The sequence below is a fragment of the Lipophrys pholis genome (genome assembly GCF_963383615.2).
Source record: "Lipophrys pholis genome assembly, chromosome: 5".
Lineage (NCBI taxonomy): Eukaryota > Metazoa > Chordata > Actinopteri > Blenniiformes > Blenniidae > Lipophrys > Lipophrys pholis.
In genome coordinates, this window is record NC_137628.1 from 26,992,078 (window position 1) to 27,015,651 (window position 23,574).

General features: G+C 41.1%; 2 protein-coding genes across 4 annotated transcripts; one reads left to right on the plus strand and one right to left on the minus strand.

Moving 5' to 3' along the window:
- Positions 1 to 439: 439 nt before the first annotated feature.
- Positions 440 to 12,069, plus strand: LOC308110195 (PDZ and LIM domain protein 3-like). 2 transcript variants are annotated; one of them, XM_080464357.1, is made up of 8 exons: positions 440 to 686; positions 861 to 1,020; positions 6,940 to 7,091; positions 7,515 to 7,599; positions 7,687 to 7,874; positions 9,309 to 9,436; positions 10,367 to 10,478; positions 11,266 to 12,069. In XM_080464357.1, the coding sequence occupies exons 2-8, from the start codon at positions 928 to 930 to the stop codon at positions 11,453 to 11,455; spliced, it is 948 nt and encodes a 315-aa protein (XP_080320483.1). In that variant the 5' UTR covers positions 440 to 686; positions 861 to 927; the 3' UTR covers positions 11,456 to 12,069. The 2 variants fall into 2 exon arrangements, with proteins under 2 accessions (XP_080320483.1, XP_080320482.1); XM_080464356.1 differs by lacking the exon at positions 440 to 686 and having other exon boundaries at positions 808 to 1,020.
- Positions 12,070 to 18,113: 6,044 nt separating this feature from the next.
- Positions 18,114 to 21,562, minus strand: npy2r (neuropeptide Y receptor Y2). 2 transcript variants are annotated; one of them, XM_080464354.1, is made up of 2 exons: positions 21,319 to 21,562; positions 18,114 to 20,321 (listed from the first exon to the last, which is right to left on the minus strand). In XM_080464354.1, exon 2 carries the CDS (start codon positions 20,295 to 20,297, stop codon positions 19,188 to 19,190), a length of 1,110 nt encoding a protein of 369 aa, XP_080320480.1. In that variant the 5' UTR covers positions 20,298 to 20,321; positions 21,319 to 21,562; the 3' UTR covers positions 18,114 to 19,187. The 2 variants fall into 2 exon arrangements, with proteins under 2 accessions (XP_080320480.1, XP_080320481.1); XM_080464355.1 differs by having other exon boundaries at positions 21,454 to 21,556.
- Between the last annotated feature and the right edge of the window lie 2,012 nt (positions 21,563 to 23,574).

Below are 23,574 nucleotides of genomic sequence, written 5' to 3' on the forward strand. Positions count from 1 at the left end.
GAGTGTATTTAGTGGTGTGTGTTCAGGTTACTTCTTTCAATTCTCATGATGATAATGAGGCCAAAATCAATGCTGACACTGAATAACGTGCCTTGGTCACTGTTTGTTGACACAGACCCGTAGAATACTTTATAAGCTCATTTGGTGTTTTTCAAAGCTTTGAAGCTCTGCAGACACGGAAGGCATGCATCCCCCGATCCAGCTGCAGGAGAGCTCTGTATGAAAATAAAAAAGGAGCAAGAGGAAGACTGAAAAAAATGAAACATGGCTAATTTTAAAGGAGAAAGAAAGCACTCCAAAATAAACAAACACAGATTATGGTTGATGCAAAGTCAAATCCAGAAGGAAGCTGGAAGCATATCGAGCCCTGCTGATCGATCAATAGTGGCTGGAATGCGCCTGTTGGACCTCGAGGCCCTCGGAGAGCAGCTTCGCCTCCAGACCAAATAAGGACAGAAGCAGCAAAGACCCGTCAACCAGAGCGAGAGGAGCCAGACTGTGAGCCGAGATGAGCGGCATTGCTCTTGACAAGTGGCTGCTTTACATCTTCAGCGTGTGGTTTTTTATTTTCGTGTAATCGGACGCCGCGAGGGGCAGACGGGATGCTTTGACTGACTGAACCAAAACACTGGCTGATCTTCAGACGACGAAGAAGAAGAAAGAGGAAAAGTGCTGCACAGTTTAAGGTGAGCAAATTCTGGTGGTACACACTGAGTCAGCTCCCAAAAGCTGACCAATTACCTCACTGATGGGGTGTGGTCTGCCCATTCCCCTCCCCCAGACATCCCCCCCTTCCCTCCCCTCTTCTGCTCCCCTCTGTTCAAAGTCTCCATCACTTTGATACTCCCCTGCTCTTTCAGTGTGATCCCAGCAGCGAGCGCTTTACTGCCAGTGCGGCTGTCCTAACAGCTGGGGGACTGAAGGGCCATGCCTGTTAATGTGGTGCTGGACGGGCCGGCCCCCTGGGGGTTTCGACTGAGTGGAGGAAAGGACTTCAACCAGCCCCTGACCATCTCCAGGGTGAGTGAGTGAGTGACACCATGTCTGTGTACACAAGAGGAAACCAACTTCCTCTCTCGCTCTTCTTTTAGTTTCCACTCATGTCACAGGATCTGATGGCAACTCCACTGCTTAGTTTAATGTTTGAGAGATTGTGTGTGTGTGTGTGTGTGTGTGTGTGTGTGTGTGTGTGTGTGTGTGCGTGTGCGTGTGCGTGTGTGTGTGTGCTCGCTTCAGGGTCAACATTGTGTTTCCAGGAGGGTTCATTCTGGAAGCATTCTGCTGTGGTATGAAGCACCTGTGCCGCAGTAAATGCAAGAGGCTTAGATACAAATAGCAGCTTCCATTGTGCCCTGACACACACTCACACACACACACACACACACACACACACACACACACACACACACACACACACACACACACACACACACACACACACACACACACACACACACACACGTTTCATTGAGTGGATTTCACATTGAAGACTTTTGCAGTGTGGAAAATATTCCTGAAATGCACATAATGCATATGATAGTAACCTGGTTGAAAGAAGAAGAAGAAAAGACCTGTGATCAAATGAAGACAATACAGTCTTTAGAGGCACACTTATACAATTCTCCACGTATTAGAGGACGTGTGCGCCGGCAGCTGAGTCCACACCATTGACTGGAGTGATGAGCACACTCTTGTGATATGTCTATTATAACACTGCAGCTGTTCAGGAGACAGTAAACTGCGGCTTCGGGCGGCTCGGCGACGAATTTAACTAAAAGCAAAGGCCGAGCACAGGGATTGAAAACAAAAGTGTTGGGAAAAACTGGAAAGAGGAACCAGCTTACCTCGACTTACAGTCCTGATTTAGCTCAAACACACATCATCTTGGCTTCAGACGAGCAGGCTGACTGATATCTGGCAGCTCGATGAAAAGTTTCAATATCACTTTAAGACTTTATGCTCAGCTAGGCTAACTAGCAGCTGGCGACAGAGTCACCGTCCTCCTGTCTTTAGCGAATCTGTATGAGGTTTTGGTCTCTTTTTTTTTTCATTCCTTTCCTCCGACCATTCCCAAGAAACTTCTTTGATCACAGAGCTGAAGAGGTTTTTCTACCCTCACCCAGTCTGGAGTGTCTCCATCAGTGTTTTGACTCATTCGAGTCCCCAGAGTCACCCGGGGTCAGATGAGAAGAGTTCAGTAATCCCGCTCTGCTGGGTTACACGCGTCTATATTTAGGAAAACACCTCAGGAACTACTGAGTAAAAAACATAGTTCGGTGCTGGACGCTCACAGCTGTCGTGTCGGAGGACACTTGGAGGTCCACTTGAGAGCGGTGATGAGAGAAGACTTGGATTGAAGCAATAGGAGGTGGAAAAGATGCAGTATGAACTGTAATATAAAGAAGAGATATCAAGTTAATATAAAGTAACAAAAAGTTCTTGCTTGCTCCCAAATGTTTATAAGACACACGAAGAGAGGACATGTTAATGGAATGAACCGACAAGTGGCATTGAAGCTTTAGTGAGTTCAGCGTCTCTCCACACTGCCATGTTTGGTCAGGAACATCCTCCTCCTCGACCTGCCGGCGCTCCCAGCTGCTTCGGAGTAAACACAAGTGATTATCATCTTCTTCTTCAGCAAGGCTGCGGCCTTAAAGGGGAACCCTGCAACCACTCCGACGACAAGGATAACTGTTTTACTTCGTTAGATGTTACACACAGTGTACTGGGAGGGATCGCAGGTCTACGGAACTCGCGTATCGTTTTTCAGCATACTGGACTAAACGCATCCGAAAAAAACCCACAAAATTCTAAATGCAGGTAATATAAAATCAGCAGAGCTGTCACTTCTTGCGCATTGAGTAAATAACTCCAAACACAAGCACACTGTCAATAAAGTTTACTGAGACTCAAAACATTCATGATGGTTTTGCATTTGATTTTACTTACATTACATCATTAATTTCTACCGAAACATAGAATTGAGAGAAACAAAGTTCCCTGTTTTAATAACAATTTGAAAAAAAAATCACACCAGAAAAAATTCTCACTGGTTGAGCATGTATGAACATTATGGGCTTTAAGTTCACGGTTATATTTTTGCATTAATTTAGGAGGCAGCTGACTCACTGTGAACAAACACTCCTCCCTTCCAGGACTTCAAATACTGTTGTTATAGCAAATAAACATTAAACTGAGTCACCCAACTTACTGGATCCGGCTTTAAAAAAAAAGCACCTTTCTACCTTGAGTCTAGTCTGTGATGCACCAAGAAAAAGCACACTGTTTAACATTAGTTCACTTAAAATAAGCCTACAGTGGAAGCAGTAGTTGTCACTGCTTCCTCTGTTCTGGTTTGAACTTGCAGGCCAGTGCTCCTGTGAGGAGAATGCATGTTCTCCCTGTGCCTGTGCACGATGATTATGTGTGTGTGGAACTGTTTTCGTCCCTATTTGAGATCCGTCCGTCTTCGACGAGATCCGGCGTATGAAACACAAGGCCCATAAGGCCCGGTCATCTCTCTCTCTCTCTCTCTCTCTCTCTCTCTGGGAGAGATGACCTTCCATAGTGTGAAAATACAAAAAAAAAGCAGCTGTGCGATATATCGATGGGCGCTTCACTGATCCCTTATAAAAATACAATCACGTGAGTTGATTAGAAGACGAAGCATAGCCAGCCGATCGCAGCAAGATGATGCTGTGAAAGCCAGTTAGCGTTTAGCCAGTATCAAATCCATGTGAGGGTGAGGTTCGGGAATCATACGGCCCGAGAAGCAACAGGCTTTTGCAAACAGTTATATTAGGTTTTCTTAAAAAGTGTATAGAATATTTTATTTTCTCACATTGTTGCTCCAACTCAATCGAGAACTGTAAAATTGAACTAAAGTGGGTTTGACACTCCTGGTCTCATTAAAATAGATGCAGACGGTAAGATGAAGGAAGAACAGCAGCCGTTGTGACCTTATCTTTGAAATAAAGAGCCTGGAGTTATGTTTGTTGTCTCTGATGGTGAAGGTCACGCTTTGCATATGACAACACGATCCGGTCTGACATCTTAAAGAACTTAAACAGTCGCAGTCGAATTAAGAAGTTTCTTGTTGAAGAAAACATTTAAATCCAGTTTTATCAATATACTCTTTTTAACTTTGAGATGTTATTTAGAGCTCCTCGGTTTAATCTCGCCAATGTTTACTTTCTCTCTGCCCTGTGGACAGTTACACCCTATCATGCAGTACAAGCCTCCTTAGTTTAAATAAAGTTCAAAAGTCAAACAAACATGCTCGTAAAGCAATCACAGTTTTGGTGATCTAAATCCTGAAAGAAGTGAGTCCAAAGGCCGATCTGCTGATGAGTAGAGCTTCAAAATACAACAGCTGTTACACGTCGGAAAACATCTCAGACCTGCCAGAGATATTTCCTTCTGCACTGTACTCCTTGATACTTTAAATACCTTTCTTTTTTTTTTTCTTTTTTTTTTTAACTACTCTCCATTAACTTTTGGATGAAGTTAAAATACAAATGGGAGGCATGTGTGGAACAGTCAGATAGAGAAGAAACGTGGACAATAGAAAGGAAAAAAAAAAAAAAACCCTGATTGTAACTGAAGCAAAGACTCGAGTTTGAAAACTGAAAAACATGCAATAAAAAGCAGAATCGTCGTGAGAGCAGTAAAAGGCAGAGACGGACAGCAGCCCCACTGTAAATTACTGCTCCGTCTTCGCCGGCGTGACGCATCCCCACGGCGCTTTCATCCTCTGTTATTTATAGGCACATGACCTCATTTATGTTTCAATGTAGCGTCTCCGTGCAGCTATGTCCAGTAATGCAATACGACCGCGCATAGGTCATTCATACCCTGCGTAGTGTGTGTGTGTGTGTGTGTGTGTGTGTGTGTGTGTGTGTGTGTGTGTGTGTGTGTGTGTGTGTGTGTGTGTGTGTCGGTTCGAAGCTTCCCTCCTCAGATACTCCCTGTGACCCCCGCTGGCAGCTCTTCATCATCCCGATCACTTCCTGGCCAACAGATGACTTATTCCATCTGGGTGCTGTCATTTAGTCGGAAGAGGAACATGTTTACTTTATCTCCATGACAAGAGGCTCAAACCAAGACATGCCAGCCGGGGCGGCCGCTGTCCGAGCGGCTACCTGTTCTGCAGGAAACTAAACGTCTCGGTCATGTTAGGTGTGACTAGTCTGAGATGAAGAGCCAGTGAGAGCAGGCCGAGACACTGTAGTTTCCACAAGCTAATATTTCTAATTATATTGACCTGAAAAGTTTAAGGAGGATTTATTTTTTCATTTGTTTGAATATAGAAAAACTGTGATTTATCCAAAGGTGTATTAAATCAGACGAGCGGTTCTCAAATGAAACTGAACAGGTGTGGACATCGGAGACATGTTTACTCCCATTATGACGATTATTTATTGATGATTGTTGCCGGCAACACTGTAAAAACTATAACGATGCACTTCTCTACCTCTCCAGCAGAATATGAAGAAACAACCTGTTCTTTTCTTCAAATGAAGGGAAGATGGTATTTAAGTCAAACATGCATTTCAGGCTAATTTATATTGAAATAGTATTTATAAATTCCCTCCATGTACCATGAGAGGATTTGCTGATACATGTAATTGTGTAAACAAATGGCACATCCACTTTTTTGTCCGTTTCTTCTTCTTAGTCAACATTTTCATCTTAACTAAAAAAAAAAAAAGTTTTTCTCTTAACATACAAGTCTTGAACAAACAAAGCACATCTTGAGTGTAACAAAAAGCTCATTTATTCTAATAAGTTAAAATAAGTGTTTCTCTACCAAAAGCCTGAGCAGGAGAATAAAGTAGAATTAATGTTAATGAGACAGAAAATAATAATTTTGGGGGTTCAGGAAGTTATTAAGATCTGACAGCTGTTCATATGTTTACTTTTATTGTGAAAGCACAACACATGTGTAAACTATTTGACTCTATGCTCAATATAGCTCCAGTTTAGGCTTGTGATTTATTCAGGCAGACTTCTGCCTTCCACAGTGTGGAACAAGGTAAACAATAATCTAGAAACTAAAAGTAATGTCCTTTTGAAGATTTTTACTTAACTTCGTGGTACTTTTTTTGGGGGGAATAATTTTAAGGCATTTAAAAGGAAGCCCAACAACCCTGGATAAGTAAACAAAATGTAACTGAACTTGTGATATTTAAAACAGAGAAATGTTCTTGTATTTCAGAAGTAGGAGCCTATTTATAATGTCTGTGCATGTCTGTGTGATTATGTGATACCTTGTTGGAACGGAAATGACCCTGCCGGATTAAACCATGTTTGAACGTGCCTGTAAACTTACCGAGGAAACACCGCGACACTTACAAAATTAATCCAATTAGTAAAACAAAACTAAAATAAACTGCACTTACTTCCCAGCAGCTCGACTGAGGCACACTGAGTTCAGCTTTTTCTGTCTCGTGACCATTTAGGTCTCAAACTTCCCATGACCCGCAGAGTTTATAGTAGTCAGCTGTAAATGAGAAGGAGGAGGCGCTTTTTTTTTTTTTTCTTTTGTGGCCAGAACTAAAAATAAATCTTGAATGTTGACCGACGTATTTTCCAGTGGACTGAATAAAAACTGCCCGTCCATCTTCTGCAACGCTCGTGCGACTTGAGTGCTGGAGGCAATCTCCCGGTGACGGATCACCGATCCATCGCGCCTATTTCCAGTTTCCAGTCGTCGATTAAACCTTCAACCCTGCGAGGAGGAATCCAGGATGCCCAAGAAAAACCAGTGCATGGAGAACATGCAGACACATGAACCCGCACCGTGGAATATCTTGACGAGAGCGCTGAAGCAGTGAAACATCCCTGTTAACACGTTGTTGTTGTTGTTGTTCTAAAATCATTATTACTCCAGTCTGGATTTGCTTCGCTTATGTTGTCCGTTCATCTCGTCCCTCGCAGATCACTCCTGGCAGTAAGGCCTCCGACGCCAACCTGTGTCCCGGTGACGTGATCGTGGCCATCGAGGGAGCCCCCGCTGGAAACATGCTGCACTCTGAAGCCCAGAACATGATAAAGGAGGCCACCTCTCGGCTCTGTCTGACTGTTGAAAGGTTAGAAACCCGGCAAAAGCACAGGATCAAACACTGAAGCAGTGAAATAGTGAAAAGGAGAGGGTTTTGTTTTCCCAGAGATTAAAAAGTGAGTTGTATCCAGAGAACATACTGTGTGACTTTGGATGTGCATATTGATTTATTCCTTTTTGGCTTGAGATCATGTAAATCAAAGCAAAGAGAGAAAGCTTCAGTGAAATTTTTTCCGATTTAAGAAGAATCTACACCCATGAATTCACATACATGACACACACATGAGACTTTTCCTGCTCAGCATTCCAGGAAGAAGGTCAACATGTAACCAAGGGCTAAACCTTGGCAGTTTATAGAGTGAGATTCAACTCGCAACCTCAAGAAAGAAGCAATTACCTGTCAGTCATGTTAAAGGTCATGACCTGAGCATGTCTGCTCTGACATTCCCAGGAATGAATCCAGAATGTGGTCACCCCGAGCTGTGGAGGACGGTAAAGCTCTCCCGTATAAGCTCAACCTGGAAGCAGAGCAGCAGGTACGGGAGATTGATGGTGGTTTTCTTGCCGGTGTTTTTTTTTTTTTTTTCCTCAACAGTGTCCTCTCTTCCTTTTCCTCCTTTCAGGAATACAAACCAATCGGCGCTGCTCACAACCGCAAAGCTCAGCCCTTTGTTGCAGCGGCGAGCATCGATGACAAGCGTCAGGTTGTCAGTAGTGCCTACAACACTCCGATTGGCCTCTACTCCTCAGGCAACATCCAGGACGCCATGGAGGGACAGATCCGGGGCCTTGTCCAGCAAAAGCCCTCCAGGTGATCAGCACAGCTAATGCATGGATGGATGGATGGATGGATGGATGGATGGATGGATGGATGGATGGATGGATGGATGGATGGATGGATGGATGGATGATTACAAAAGGGTTTTCCTGTCCATTGAAAAAATAATGTTTAATTGAAAACCAAACTTGTTTAGCTGAGTCAACTCACATCTTCCACTTTTCCTAATGCAATTATACAAATGGAAAACAAAAATAAATGTATTTCAACTCATATACACTGAAAAAAGAAGTATTTTTTTCAGAATATATACTCTGTACACTCTCTTATATATATATAGTCACACACAATCTGTCATGATGCAGAATCCTTAATGTTTGACTGTTGTACCTTCAATTATAATCTCAGTGAAAAAGTGTCTCTATATATATCTCTGTTTTGTGTAAATTAAACATAATAACAATATAAAATGAAATGTTTAAACATCTGATGGCCCAGAACTGCTATAGTTGTCTATAGTGTTTTTTTTATATAAAGTATTGTACCCTCGCTGAGTTTTCTTGTAAACAAACATACTTCAGTTTTCAGAAGACTGCTGTCGTTTTTTTGTTTGTTTGTTTTTTACCTTTTGTTGTTTTACCTACTCTCATCTACTCATCTCATCTGGTGAATGCTCCTGCCAGCCAGTCACAGATGTGGGCTACTGCAGTATATCAGTATTTCGGCCTTCAGTCTTTGAGCGTGGTCACGTGGCTTTAATCGCCTGATTCATGACGTGTCACTCTGCAAATCCATCAGTCCAGCGGACGGGAAATAATCTCTTTGCGGCTTAACTGCAACTTCTGTAGTGGGACTTAAATCATGTCAAACCGAAACTACTTCCTCGCTCTTCACTGATTTCAACAATCTCTGCAGTCCATTCATCACAACCAGCAGGCTGATGTTTGAATCACCACGTCTATAGTTATGAACTAGGTCACGTTATAATTAGCAGGCTGTAAATCAGTTGGATTAGCTCTTTAATCTGCGTAATTTCCTCTGTGTGTGTCTTATTCTCATGATCTCTTTTTTATATTTGTCTCTTCTTCTCCTTTTTAAGGCTCGTTGAGCTGAATAATCTCCGTCTGGCTCTTCTCACCTGATTTAACACTCACACCTTCAGGGCAAAGCAGCTTGAAATTGTCACAATAAGGCCTCGAACCTGCTGCAGCACCTTCAAAATAATCTGCATTTATATGTGTAAAAAATCTGTGTGTGTGTGTGTGTGTGTGTGTGTGTGTGTGTGTGTGTGTGTGTGTGTGTGTGTGTGTGTGTGTGTGTGTGTGTGTGTGTGTGTGTGTGTGTGTGTGTGTGTGTGTGTGTGTGTGTGTGTGTGTGTGTGTGTGTGTGTGTGTGTGTGTGTGTGTGTGTGTGTGTGTGTGCGCGTGTGTGCGTGTGTGCGTGTGTGCGTGTGTGTGCTGAGTTCAGTCCTCGGCCTTTGACCAACATTGAGGACTCGGATGTGTACCGGATGCTGCAGAGGGACCAGGACGACCCCACGGAGCCTCGGCAGTCTGGCTCCTTCAAAGCCCTGCAGGACTTTATTGACAGCGATGGTGAGCTCCTCCTTTGTTCCACAGCGACGCACGTCCTTTAAAAACACTTTAAAAGTATTTCACAGGCCAGAGTGGCGCTCTCTGGTGGAGTGTTGGTGCCCATTTACAAAAGCATCAGAGATGATTTCTGCTCCTTCATTTCACAGCGTGTAGTGAAATGATTTCTAATCCATACAGAAGATGGCTTCACTGATACGATGAAAGATCAGATCCAAAAGAAGAAAGTTAAGAAGAACAGGGATTTAAGCCTAATTTAAGGAGATAAGCATCCTGTTCAAAAAATTATGAATAAATAAATGAATGTGAACTTGTAAATTGGAGGCAAACTAGTCTTAGTTTTAATGTCATAACAAGTATGTGGACTTCTGTAACCGATGAAGAGTTTGATAACATCAGTGTGACGTGAGACGTTTTACTGGTGTTGGTTAGTTTTCATGCAGCAGCAGCAGCGAGTCAGTCCAGATGTTTTGGTGAGATTAGAATCAGCTTGCGAATGCAAGATCGGTGCTTTGAAAAGAAGACATTCCTCATTTTTTACAAGTACAAATTCACACATGCATATTTGCAACACGCAAATATACAAACGCTTTGAAACTGAAGTTTGTTGTATATTGTTTATATTTGTGAATTCTTTTCTAGATCTTACATTTGCGAAACCTTTTTTTTTGGTGTGTGAAAACACACATTTAAATATAAATTGCAGAACGTATTTGTGAATCCTTCTTCCTGAATTTAACTATTGTGTCCTGGTAGAGGTGAAATGTGCTTTTGAGCACAAATAAGTGTCATTTATAGCTGAAGAGGCCTTGTTCTGTGAGAGTTCCCACCTTCTATTACTTAACTCTCTCTCCGTCTCTCTCCCTCTCTCTCTCTCTCTCTCTCTCTCTCTCTCTCTCTCTCTCTCTCTCTCTCTCTCTCTCTCTCTCTCAGGCACTCGTCCCATTGTGACTCGGACGGTGAAAGCCCCGACAACCAAACCGAATCAGCCGACAGGAAACCTGCAGAAGCTGCCCGTCTGCGACAAGTGTGGGAATGGGATTGTGTGAGTGGAAATAGAGTAAACCATGTGGCATTCTCATTACAATCCTCCCAAACATAAAGATCACTGATAAACAATAGTCGCTGACTATTGCTGGACTATTGCCACTGTTGTATAAGTGTTTAAATGACATTGTACTCAAATCCTATAATCATGCGTGGCATTGTTCTTCAAGTTCAATATATTGTATATATGTAGACGCAGACGCATAAAAATCAAGAACACAATGATTAAACCACATTAATGCATGCAAGTATGCAGTATTTGATAATAGAACGTTTTAAAAGATCATTTAAAAAAAAAAAAAAAAGATTAAAAAAAATGCTTTACCTTTTGAAAAATTATTATTTGTGAGTGAATAAATAGTTTCTGTATATGAGTAACAATAAAAAAAATCCAAGTTTCTTTTAGTGCTTTTAGTTGACTCTCCTCACGGTCGATCATTTTTAGCTTTTATTTTAGTTTTTTTGACTCATCAATATCAGTGATTTTATCCATTTATACTTTCTCACGGCTTAACATCTCATTGTGCTTCAACTTTTCCCAGCTGGTTATATATCTTGAGTCCAGTTGGTTGTCTTCAGTGTATGGGGGCTCCCTGCACGGGCTGCTATAGATACCTTGAGGAAAAAGTGTGGATAGTCTGCTCATGAAGGAAGACTTGACCTGATATTTCAAATAAAAGCAATAATTGTGGTTCATTGCCCAGAGAAGACGGTGGGAGTTGATGAGACCATCAAAATCCAGATGTTTCATGCTCCATGTCTCTTTTTGCTCCTGTGTGCCACAGTGGGACGGTGGTGAAAGCCCGGGACAAGTACCGTCACCCCGGCTGCTTCGTGTGCTCCGACTGCGACGTCAACCTGAAACAGAAGGGCTACTTCTTCGTGGAGGGGCAGCTGTACTGCGAGACTCATGCTCGGGCCAGAATGAGACCGCCCGAGGGCCACGACCTCATCACCACGTTTCCCTCTGCATAAACACACACACACACACACACACACACACACACACACACACACACACACACACACACACACACACACACACACACGAACCTCCTATGTTTGTTGTTTTCATCAGCACTCTGTGCTCTGTGTGCAATAATATTTAAATCGGCTCTCTGAATTTATCAGCCTGATGTTTTGATCTGAAAAGACACAAAAGGAAGTTTTGTTGGTAAGAACTGAGTCTGGTTTTTGAAGAGACAAAATAAAAATAAAAAAATTTAATGAAAAAAAAGCCCCAAAACTTGTTGTAAGTTGATGTATTTCCAATAAAGACTTCCGTTCATGCTGTACCGGGCGTCTGTATGAGTGCAGACTCCGCGTGGGAAACAGAGAAAACAATTTGAATAAACTAAAGAAAACATGTCCCGTGTGTACTTTGAAGTATATCTGCAGATTCTTGTTCGGTGGGGTTTGTTTTTTTTCCACCTTGAAGATTTCTGCGTGTGCATGTACTGACTAATCGGGTCCACAACTTTCTTTTCATCCCTCTTTCTTTCACCTGGAAAATTAAGTCTCCTCAATTTAACTATAACTTTGTGTCTCAGATAAATAAAGGTAATAGTCTTGAGGTAGATAATATTGTCATTGAAGTGTTTGGATTCCATATACTTGCATTGCAAATCATATTTTTTTCCCTTGAATCCCCCCACATTGCCTCTAAAAATAACTGTGTACCTCATCTCAGATCTTCACGTTTTTCAGGTCTATTGTAGGTCCTAGAAAGCCCCTTATTAAGGTAATAATAATAATAATCATAATAAGAATATGGCAACAATCCGCCTCTACACTATCACTTTACATGAGGCTGCATGAGAGAGTGAGGTACACGACTAGTTTTGTGATGTAGAACTGTCGTCATGGCATGAAAGCATTGAGCTCAGTGGAGTCAGACAAGCACCTGTTGCTGAGTTTGGAGCGTGACCGTCCCTGTCGCCTATTGTGCCGTTGAGACAGCAGAGGGCGCTGTTGCACCACAAACATCAACCGTGTGGTCGGGACGCAGTGCGTGTTCAATTTACTCTGATGACCACTGCAAGATTCAGAACCGCACTACATACACAAAATAACTTTACCATCAACACGTAGGAGATTTATGTTGGATATAAAAACATTACGAAATCCAAACATAATCGACAAAACAACTGATAAAATGCACTGCAATGCATCATTTTAGACATGAGAGATAATAAATAGATAATGTTGAAAATCAGCCACTCAGTCAACGCAATTTTTATTTCAAACTGTACTTATCACCCAGAACTAAGCTTCGAAGCTACAGTCCCTCCATTCATCTTCTGTGATTTATCTCCACCACTCACACTTTCGCTCCTTTTCAGAAAATTCCAACAAATAATTCCAACAAACAAACGCTACGGTTCAGACATTAAAACTGAGACTTCACATATTACACTTCGAGGCCATGTATGCCTTTTCTCGTGGCAAACCATATTGATAAACCATTTGTCAGACATCTGTTTCATATTTACACTTAATATATTTAACACCTGGAAAAAAATATATCAATGTAAGTTACTAAAACAGGAAGTGACAGGATTTATGAGAATATGGCAACAGATTATCAGGTTTAATTGTACAGTATGTCTCTTATTCCAATTAAGATGGATGTATATGATCATTTCTACCTTGTATAAATCCAGCAAGTAAATTATAATAATTTCACCGACCATAGTCCTACCATTATCTGTAAAATCAATAATTCATTGGACTGCAAAGTATGGGGACGGGGATCTCAAGCCCGCGAGCTGCCATGTCTGTATAAACTCATTGTACTTTAATTCCATGTGGGCTGAAAAAGGCAATCTATTTTTTTCCACCTGTTATAATCCGAATTATGACATCTGAGGCTAGTAGATTACAAGTGAACCTTTTCACGTTGGCGTAGCGGTGAGCATGTTTGCATGTTCTCCCTGTGTGTGTGTGTGTGTGTTCCCCCCACAGTCCCAAAAACATGCACGGGGGTCCCTGAGCAAGACCCTCAGCCCCCCCAGCTCTCCTGGACACACTTGAAAAAGAGATTATTAATCTCAATGTGGCTCTCCTGGCTAAATTTAAAAAAAAATTAAAAAATTCAGACCTCACTGCAGTCATCAAATATTGTTTTTTATTATAAAATGAAGGCCATTTATCTTAGTTTAATTTAGTATTATCAAGCAACAATGCAATTCTCCAAGCTTTTGGGTGATTACAGTTTCTTAATAAAAAAAAAAAGAAGATAAAAGCCTCTTGCAGAAGTTCATGATTAAATAGCATCAGACCATTTATTGCTCTTTTTTTTTTTTTTTATTCACAGATGCTCGCCAGTGAATTCTCTGTTGGCGAATTCACCTGCTATTGGGAAGTGGTAACGTTCCAATTTATCAATGTGAAAATTACACCCGACTCCTGTCACACTTACGAACAGGATGTCCACAGTAATTCCCACATTGAATAAATGTTAGTTTATTTTTTTATGAGTGCAGCTCTCTGCTCTCTGTACGTTGCTATAGTTTATATCTGTTACGCTGTGTTTTGCATGACAGCCGAGCTTTAAAGTGTTTGGAATATCTTAACAATCATTAATTCACTCAGCCAGATCAAACTACCATGTACACCCCCCCGTCTGAGCCGCAACTACCTGATGCAACTTCAGTTGATTTTTTAATTTTTTGGACAACTCAACATGCGTCACAGCAACGCTACGGTATGTCAACATCATGAAGAAATTAAGAGAGACAATCAAAGATAAATACTTCTCGGTAGTTTTAAGTGGAGTTATGAGAAATCGGGAGTTTGGGGGGTTTGCATGTGCTCCCTGAGCGTGTGTGACTTTTCCTCAGGTGTGGATGTGATGGACCTGATTTTGCTTTGGATCAAGAAGTGATAACATTCATCATGTTGCCCACTAATTCTCAGTACCTCCCACTGCTCATGATCACAATGTCTGTCACTTTTCAGCAGATTTCCGTGGCAATTTTCTATTCTTTTTTTTCAACGTCATGTGAACACTCACAACTTCAAAATGGTGAATTTCCCACGGGAATAACCTCCATGCTGAAGTTTCCACGTGTCCTCACGTGCGTAATTGATATTGCCAAACCTTTTCCACATTGCTCTTCCCTCATTAGTGTCAGACATGGTACCAGAAAGCCACTTAACTAAACTGTGGTGGCCACAGATCCATCATTGTCAGACGACATCTGTCAAGTTCCGTGAGCCTTTTGCGTGATGAATACGCTGTCACACTCCCTACCAGCTCAATTATTACACACAGACGCACAACTGACAAAATCAATACTCGCCACACAAATATACCACCAATCAAATATTAATACATATGGATGGAAAGACATGAAATGGGGGGGGGGGGTTAAGTGCTTTCTTGTATTGAAGCCAGCAGAACGGAGCAGGGGCGAAATGTAGTTAGTGCAGAGCTATTGTTGGATGTACCTAATTAGTCTGCATCCTCATCCTGGGGGCATACGCTGCCACTGCAGCAGCAGTAGCAGCAGTTCAATAGCGTCAGTCAGTTTAAGAAACCATTATTGATTACAGCACGGACGGCTTACTAAAAATGGAGACCTGCAGCTAATGTTGCAATCCCTTGTCTCCTCACGTACACACAAAGCAAATCAGTGAGGTCGTGGTCAACAGGAAGGGCTCTACAACATCCGAGCACCGGTGTAATCACTGTAAAAGCAAACGGTCATGATTACAGTGTTCGTCGAAAACAAAGAGAAACTAGGAAGGGAAGGTGGGGAGAGAAAGTTGTCTGCTTCCAGCTGATTTTATTTTCCCCGCCGTGAACTGGTAATGTTCAGAACAACGGCCTGACCTACTGAGGTTTGACTTGACTGTAATGCTTTAGGAAATCAGTGAGCAGAGATCTGGGAAGGCTCCAAGCAAAACGTTTGAAGCCCAGACAACAAAGCAAACCGTTATGTTTAATTATATTGTTTCACTGTGGAATGATATGATGAAGTGGTCAATCATAAAAAAACGTTTAAGGCAGGGCGGTCAAACATATTTTTAGTTGAGGGACCACATACAGGCTGATGTCGTCTTCAGTGGGGCTGGATCTGTAAAATAATAACCTTTAGATTTCAACTTTAAACTTTTTCTTTGTTGTAGCGCAGAACATAAGTGATGGAAATGTCTATATGTTTGCATAGAGACATGTAGTGCTGCTCTACTACATGCGCAGTAGAGCAGCACTACATGTTGCTACTGATTCTAAAATGCGAGTTGATTTAAAGAAAAAAGTGATTTCACATTATGGAACACAAAGAAATAACTTACAACTGATAAATATACATATACAGTCGACACGGTATCAAGTTACACAGGTTTTCTTAATACTAAAAAACCTTGACATTGTTTGTCTTTTTCCTCGTCATAATAGTAAATAAAAGGTCTGGACTGAGGCTCATGTTTGTTGGTTAAGAACTTGTAACGCGCAAACTGACATGAAATGATAAAAATAGAGATGAATTGTTATTGTCTTGTATGAATCAATGAAAACAACACCTACTGGGTATTACATTCAGTAGCATGTCAATAAGAATACATTGAAATTAACCTATCAATTATTAAAGCCGCATATTTAAACTTTTCCGTCGCGGCTAGTCTCACGGATCACCCAAGGTCAATCCGGTATTGGTTTTTCTAACCAAGTTTCTCTGGATTCCTGAAATGTTGTGACGATGTAATTTCATGCGGGAAATGAAATGTTGACATTTCAGTTTATTCAATCCCTTCAAGCCTTAACTGAACCATGTGGCTCCTCGTTTTTGCTCCTACGTGACAATGAGTCTCTAAAATGCTGGTTTTAAGTGTTTTCTTCAGTGTTTTTTTGTCCCCAATTTATTTTTTATTTTTTTTAAATATGTCACATTCATTAAACTGAAAGCAAGCATTTTGTTTTGATGAAATGTGGGTTTTATTTGGTTTAATACATAAGCGATCTCGCGTTTTATTTGGATATGTTTTTTGTTTTTTTTATTAAAACTTGCACTCCCTGTTGTGATTACCACAAATATTGAAGTATGCCAATTCAATATGGCTACTTTGGAATAGTTTAGTCTTGAATACCAGCCTTGTTCCAATTACAGAAGCTCCCACTCCAAAGATATTGAGGCCCTGACAGTTATGAACGAGGTTTATACAAAGCCTGTACATTCCCAGGAGTCATGGCCGCTGAATCTCTGCACTCCTCAAGAATATCCTTCATATCAACTTGTATTGTAGGAATGTGTATAAACACACTCACCTTTGTGTTTTTCATGAGGATTGGGATGTTGAGATTCGGTTTCTATCCTTCTTAACTTCCAATAGGCTGTTGACACTTTCTATAGGGTTGACATCACAAGCACTGCGGCTGGAGGTCAATTTACACCCTACAGGTGGAAATCAGTGAACTTCATCATCATCCACATTTAACATGTTCACGAAGGACATGGGCTAAAAAACAAGACGCGACGGCTCTTTGAATTTTAAAAGTTAATCATTTGAATGGGTTTGGAATTATTATTATTATCATGACAATAGGAAAAGTGAAAGGGAAGGTTTACATGCTTTGATATTTGGTTTGGAGACAGTCGGACCGCCTGAAAGACTGGAGGCTGAGCTGGAAGTGGCAGAGAAGAAGAGATTTCCTCTGGGAGTGTGAAGCCGATGGACAGGATTTAAAATGAACGGATCAGAGGAGAAGCTAAGATTGAACACTTTGGGCGAAAAGCTAAAGGCCGAGAAGTCGTCGTGAAGGAGGGCGGCTGGAGTGACGGCAGAGGAGGCAGGGTCCCGGCTAAGACAGACACAGACCCCCTGTTGCATATGAATCAGTTTGCTTGATTTGCTTGAAGCGCTGGCATTTATCATTTTCACCGCACAATATTCAGGCCACACAGAGTAGTTAGAATAGACCTCTTTTTCCAAATTGGTTTGGTGCAGCATGTTCTATAGAACTTCCAACCTGAATGAAAAGGTGTCTTTAAGACTGACTTCTGGAGCAGCAGGTCATCGTTTGTAATTATGCAGGTGGATGATTTCATTATATTCTCTCTCCACACAGTAGATTTTTGTGGCTTCAGTAAAGAAGAGAGAGTTGCGAAAAAAAAAGAAACTCCTGTCAAATGTGGAGGTACGGGAAATAATTGACTCCTGAAATGAAGGGAGACGGCAAGGTCAAACAGCTCGGTGCTCTTTCTACGATTCATGGCTAACGAATATGATATGCTCAAAGTATGGGGGGGGGGGGGGGGGGGGGGGGGGGGCGCTGTTCGCTGTTTCCTTCCTGTGTTTTTTAGCCACGCACATTTACTGTATGGCTGTGGCTGTGTAACCACACACAAAATTACAGATCGTTACTGTCAAATTTAAACTTGAACCCGAACCTGTTTAACAACCGCTGTGTTCAACAATAATCAAATCATCCCTTTAATTTCTCCTCGTTTTCAAACTGAAACGCAGCGTTCTCTTCTGCAACAGCAGGTTCAAGGCGGGCACACAGTTCCTATGAAGGTCAACAGGTTAATTAATGACAGAAATTGGAGTTGAATTATAGCCACATCAAGGGGGAAAAAATAAATCAGTTTATCTCAATTTAATAATGCCACTTCACACAAAGACTTTTCATCAACATGTATTTTACTGAGCAGGAACTGGTGGGAGAATCATATCTTCCATAATCGGCAGGGTCAAAAGATTTCAAAAGCAATAATAGGAGAACAGAGAGAAACATTTCAATGAAAAGCAATTTGACTGGTGACATACTACTGCTATTTACAAGTATGCTCAGAAGTGGGTCTGCTGTGTATTAATCATTTTTACATGATGAGAGGCAAAGATGGAAGAGATTAAATAACGCCAAACTAAATTTTGGCTACTACTAGATTCAGCTATTTATTCATAAAGAAATAATATTATTCCAGGTCTACGAGATGATTCAGTGTTACCCAAGTTCAAGTTTCCAATCATTTAACATGAAAATTAGTTGCCTGAACATTAATAACACTCCAACTGCAGCAACAATTAATACGGTTTGACTCAAAACCACAAAAGCTGTGAATAACTACTCCTTTGATTTATTGTTTTCTGAATGAAATCTTAATGGTGTAGCTTCTTATGAGCCCTTTCTTTAACGTTCAAACAGATGCATTTTTTTCAGTGTCTCGCTTGAACAATCACGATGCCCTCAGAAGACGATAAACACACTCCACATTACAGGACGAACTGTGAGTAAACCATCTCTGCGTGTGCATTAAGAGGTGCGTTAACACAATCTCACATGGCCAGGACTAAAATTATACAACAGCGTTTCAGCTCAGCTTCATTTTGTCTTCACACTGGGAATTCGTAGCACTTAAAGCAAATAAACAGACTTTCTAAATCTTCTTTAACAACAACAAGCCTGGGGGTCATTAGTTGTGCTATTTGAAACGTCTGAAAACTCAAAATTGTTTACAAAATGTGTAACAGGATTTTTCAAAAAAAGCCAGAAATTGTGATGTGATGCCTGTGATCCTATCCATGGTCCGTTTTCATACCTTTCGTCCGCACTGTGTTCACATTTCAATAAAACTGCATTTCAGTTTGTACTGAAGTCTGTTTCAGTCCACTGGTTTTGGTGCGAGTCAGTGTCTGTGTGACAGCAGCTTTCACAATCATATAACCCAAACTGAAAACGGTCAAAAATGTGAATGAGGTGTTAGACGTTGGTTAATTTGCAGTCCGTACATGGCCTGTCTTCTTCTTTTTGAGTGTCTCTACCCTCTGAGCTCCTCGACACGCCACTGAAAGGCCAGTGACACTTGCACACCGACAGAAACGCTGTCCTGTAGTTTTTGTTCATCCACCCGTACAGAATGGGATTGACGAAAGTGGAGCACATGGCCACGATGTGGAACAGAGTGAAAAGCAGCTTGAAGTCCTTCATGGAAGGCATAGAGCTGTCGATGTCGGCGGCCAGCTGGAAGGCGTGGAAAGGCAGCCAGCTGACGGCAAACACCACCACCACGGTCAGCAGCATCTTGGTGGTCTTCTTCCTGCGCTGGTGACGGTCGTTTCGGCTGTACGCCGCGTGAGTCTTGAGCTTTTTCCAGATGCGGATATAGGCGACGGAGTTGACGGTCAGGGGCAGCACGTACTGAAGCAGGAGCATCGACATGCTGTAGATGCTGCCGTTCATGGTGCTGCCGGGCCACTTCTCCGCACACACCTGGATGGACTCGTCCGGAGAGAGGTCAAACGAGCCGTACTCCCTGAAAATGGCGAGGGGAAGGGCCAACAAGGAGCTGACGGCCCACGTGATGGCGATGACCAGCGCGCACATGTCTTTGGACATCTTGGTCTCCATGTGGTAGACGATGCTGCGGTGTCGGTCCAGGGCAATGACATTGAGAGTGATGGTGGACACGTGCACGGCCATGCCCTGAGCGCAGGGCAGCAAGTAACACAACACCTGCCCAAACATCCACTCACCGTACAGCGTGTAGACCAGAGTAAAAGGCAAACACAGCATGTTCACCAGCAAGTCGGCAACGGCCAAGTTCACTATAAAGAAATTGGTGACGGTTTGTAGATTTTTAAACTTGTACACCACGTATATCACCAATGAATTCCCAATGACCCCAAACAAGATGATCATGCTGTAAGCGAGGATGAGAATAACTTGAACTCCGACCAGCTTCGTGCTGTCCTCCAGCTTCAGGAAGCTCTCATCGTTTAGTGTTCCTGCTGACGAGCAGCAGTTGGAGGATTTGACTTTAAGTTGAGGATTTTCCACTGGAGTCATGTTGAGTTGATGCTCGGTATCCATTGTTAACAGTCCCCATAAGTCAGTCTGCAAAGAACAAAGGAGGGAAGCTTGAGGAATGCCCATTGCGACACATTATTAAACATTATTTTTTATCTATATTAAGCTAATAGATTTAAATATGTAAAAATATATCCTGTCAGAAAAGGATTCTCTAAATTATATTGTTGAGTTAAGGTGTGCAGGTGTAGCTTAAGCTGTGAAGGTTAGAAGAAATTCATGACGAAACATCATTCAGATATGTTATAATCTATAGATAAATCAGCTATTTAGTATAACTAACAAGTGTGAAATTGATTCAAGCATTAATGTTTGATATTTTTAATTGAATGTTAGTCATGAATGGTGTGAGTGGTGATTTTACATCCACTCTTGGGTGGGAGATTCAATTTCCCTTTTTTTTTTTTCTTCATGTCTCCAAAAGGTGCAATACAAATCAACAAACTGGAACAATATGTTCACATTTGACAGCAATAAACTTCAAGAACGTATAATAAAAACAAACTAAATGTGGTTCTATTGAGGTAAGAGGACAGGTTCTCCTGAGCGGGTGGATTTCAAAAATGCTTCTTTTGTAGGAGAAAAAAAAATGCATAAATGTCAAGATGAATACATTACTGGTCCAGCAAAACAAATATATTAAATATATCAGCATTTCAAAAAATACCTTAAAGACAGAAAATTGATGTTCAGAAGATTTAAAATGTCTAATTACAAGAGCAACATTTTGAAGTGTATAGTGCACAATTAGATAACAAGTATGTGCAGAGACACTTATCAAATGAGCATTATACAATGAACTGACTGCAGGCAGGATAGACTGTCTGCACCTCGGAGCATCCTAGAATCTTCTGTGTGGAAATGCTGTGATTCAGTTTGGAAATCATCCTCTTTTAGCCAATTGTTCCAGTCTGAGCATCCCTGTAGTTTTTTTTTTTAATACGTTTTCCCTCAATTTAAATGAAACTTTAATGGAACTCCACGAAACAAGACATGCCCATCATGTCCTGGAGGTTACACTTACCTCAGTGCCAAAAGTCCATTTGTATTTTATTTTTAAAAAATGTTTACATTCCTCTCACGTTGCAGAAAAGTTTGTGAATGCTTCTTCTCTTTCAAAGGGTATCTAGCGAAACGAATTAAAAACGGTCTTAATTACCTTGCAAAGAAAAAAAGGATAAACTCCTCTTCTCAGAAGGAAGAAAAGGCGCGCGTAACGGGAGAAGCGCAACAGGGACCCGCGCGCACAGCGTCCGTTTTTCACCGCCGGCGCTTCGACTGCAGCGCTGCGGGTGGAGAGAAAGAGAGGAAACGCGTCTCCCACTGACACGCATCCTTATAGACGTACATCCCGCCTTTGTGTCTTATAGCGGCTCCATCAATGCACCTCGCCTCTGGACTGAGTCGAAAATGTGCGTCATGAGCGATGTAAGTGGAGGAGGTTTTATTGTCCATCCTCGGTGAAAGACTCTTCTTGGGGGCTGAGGACTTTTTTTTAGGAAAATAATAAAATGCTTTGACAATACTAAAATCAATGCAAGTTGTAATTTGATAGCGAGAAACTGCAGACCAGCCCATGAAGGAAAATGTCATTTGGAGCTAAAGCAGGGGTTCAGCATTTATACATACACAGAGAAATACACGGCTCAATAGAACAGAAGAGAAAAGAATAGACATACTTTCATTATTAATGAAAATTGATTACAGCGTTGCGTCATACAGTAATAGTAATCTACAGTTAAAAGAAATCAAAGCACACAATCTCTCAATCAGATGAACAAAAAAAACAAAACAAAAAACCACATACTCAACTATTCATCAACTTAACCTGTGAGATGAGTTCAAAGTGGTTTGCATGTAGAAAATATCTAGATCTATATTACCTCTCTTCTATACACGATGATGAGCACAGTGAGATGAAGTGATGAATGTTAATTTAATGGAATCTTTTAGATGTTTGAACCAAGAGTGAACCTTCCAAGTCAATGTTGAGAGACAGTTAGTAGGAAAGAAGTACATGTGTTGGGATTGAACAAATTATATATTAGAGGTAATAGGATCCAGATCCTCATTTCTACATTTCACACACCTCTTATCATTAACATGAAATCATAATTGCCTGAGCCATAACTTGGCCAAACAGTAGTATGTGCCTGACTCCTGTCGGTGACTTAAACCTGAGTTGTAAACATTTGACCTATGAGCCGAAACCAGAGCAGATCCGTCCCAGGGGATGATCCAGACTGCAAAGTGTAAGTGTAAGAAGTAACTGATGTTTGTGGTTTGATTACACAGGAAAACCGTTTCTTAGGATGAGTACCGGTCATGAAAGCAAGCTCTTTTTGCAGTAGCATACTGTGAGGGGAGTAATTCATAAAAATCAGTTGCAGAAGTAGTGTGGCTTGAAAAGCAGCATACATACTTCTGGTAACATTAGTCCAACCCAGTCACAGAGGATTTCTGATCTTTCTGCAGATTTGGACAGCCAAAAAAACAAAGTGGTGTTGTGTTTATTGCATTTTCTTTTTAACCTGCGACATAATTGAGACAGCATATGCTGCAAATAAGCTAAATGTTTGGGTTTAATTATTTATTTATTTATTTATTTATTTATTTATTTATTTATTTATTTATTTATTTATTTATTTATTTATTTATTTATTTAGTTTTATTTTATTTTATTTTATTTGTTATTTTTCAATTTTAATTAAATTTTATTTTATTTTGTTTGTGGTTGTGGTGCCTTAGAAATTATTCTGCATGTCATTTTAGCTCAAACTTTGTTTCTGCTGAACTAAAATGAGAATAACACTTTGAACAGAGGCAGTTATGCCATGAGGTTAATGGTTTTCAGTTTCACCACCCAGCAGCAGCTCACCTGAACTCTTTTCTCATTGCATTGCTCAGTTAATGAAATCAAAGAACACAGAGGAATATAACCAGATGCAAAGAGGTTAGAAAATCCTCACATAAAATCCTTTGAACTGGAGCTTTCTTTTACTCCACCTCTATCTAATTCTGAAAAATCTCCCTTTGTTATGTAATCCCATTCTGGATTATGACAATGAGTGTCTACATTTGTACTATGGAGCTGCTCCTTGTCAAAACATTAGGCCTGTAATAATTTGATTACCACTGTTATAAACCAAGACACCGTGCTGCTTTTACAAATTGAGTTACTGTCAAACAGCCGACGCCCACTTTGCTCACAGTGCAACAGATGGTGAAGTAAAGAGAAAGACCAGGAAACCCTGAACCAGCAGCCATGTGGAGGATTCCC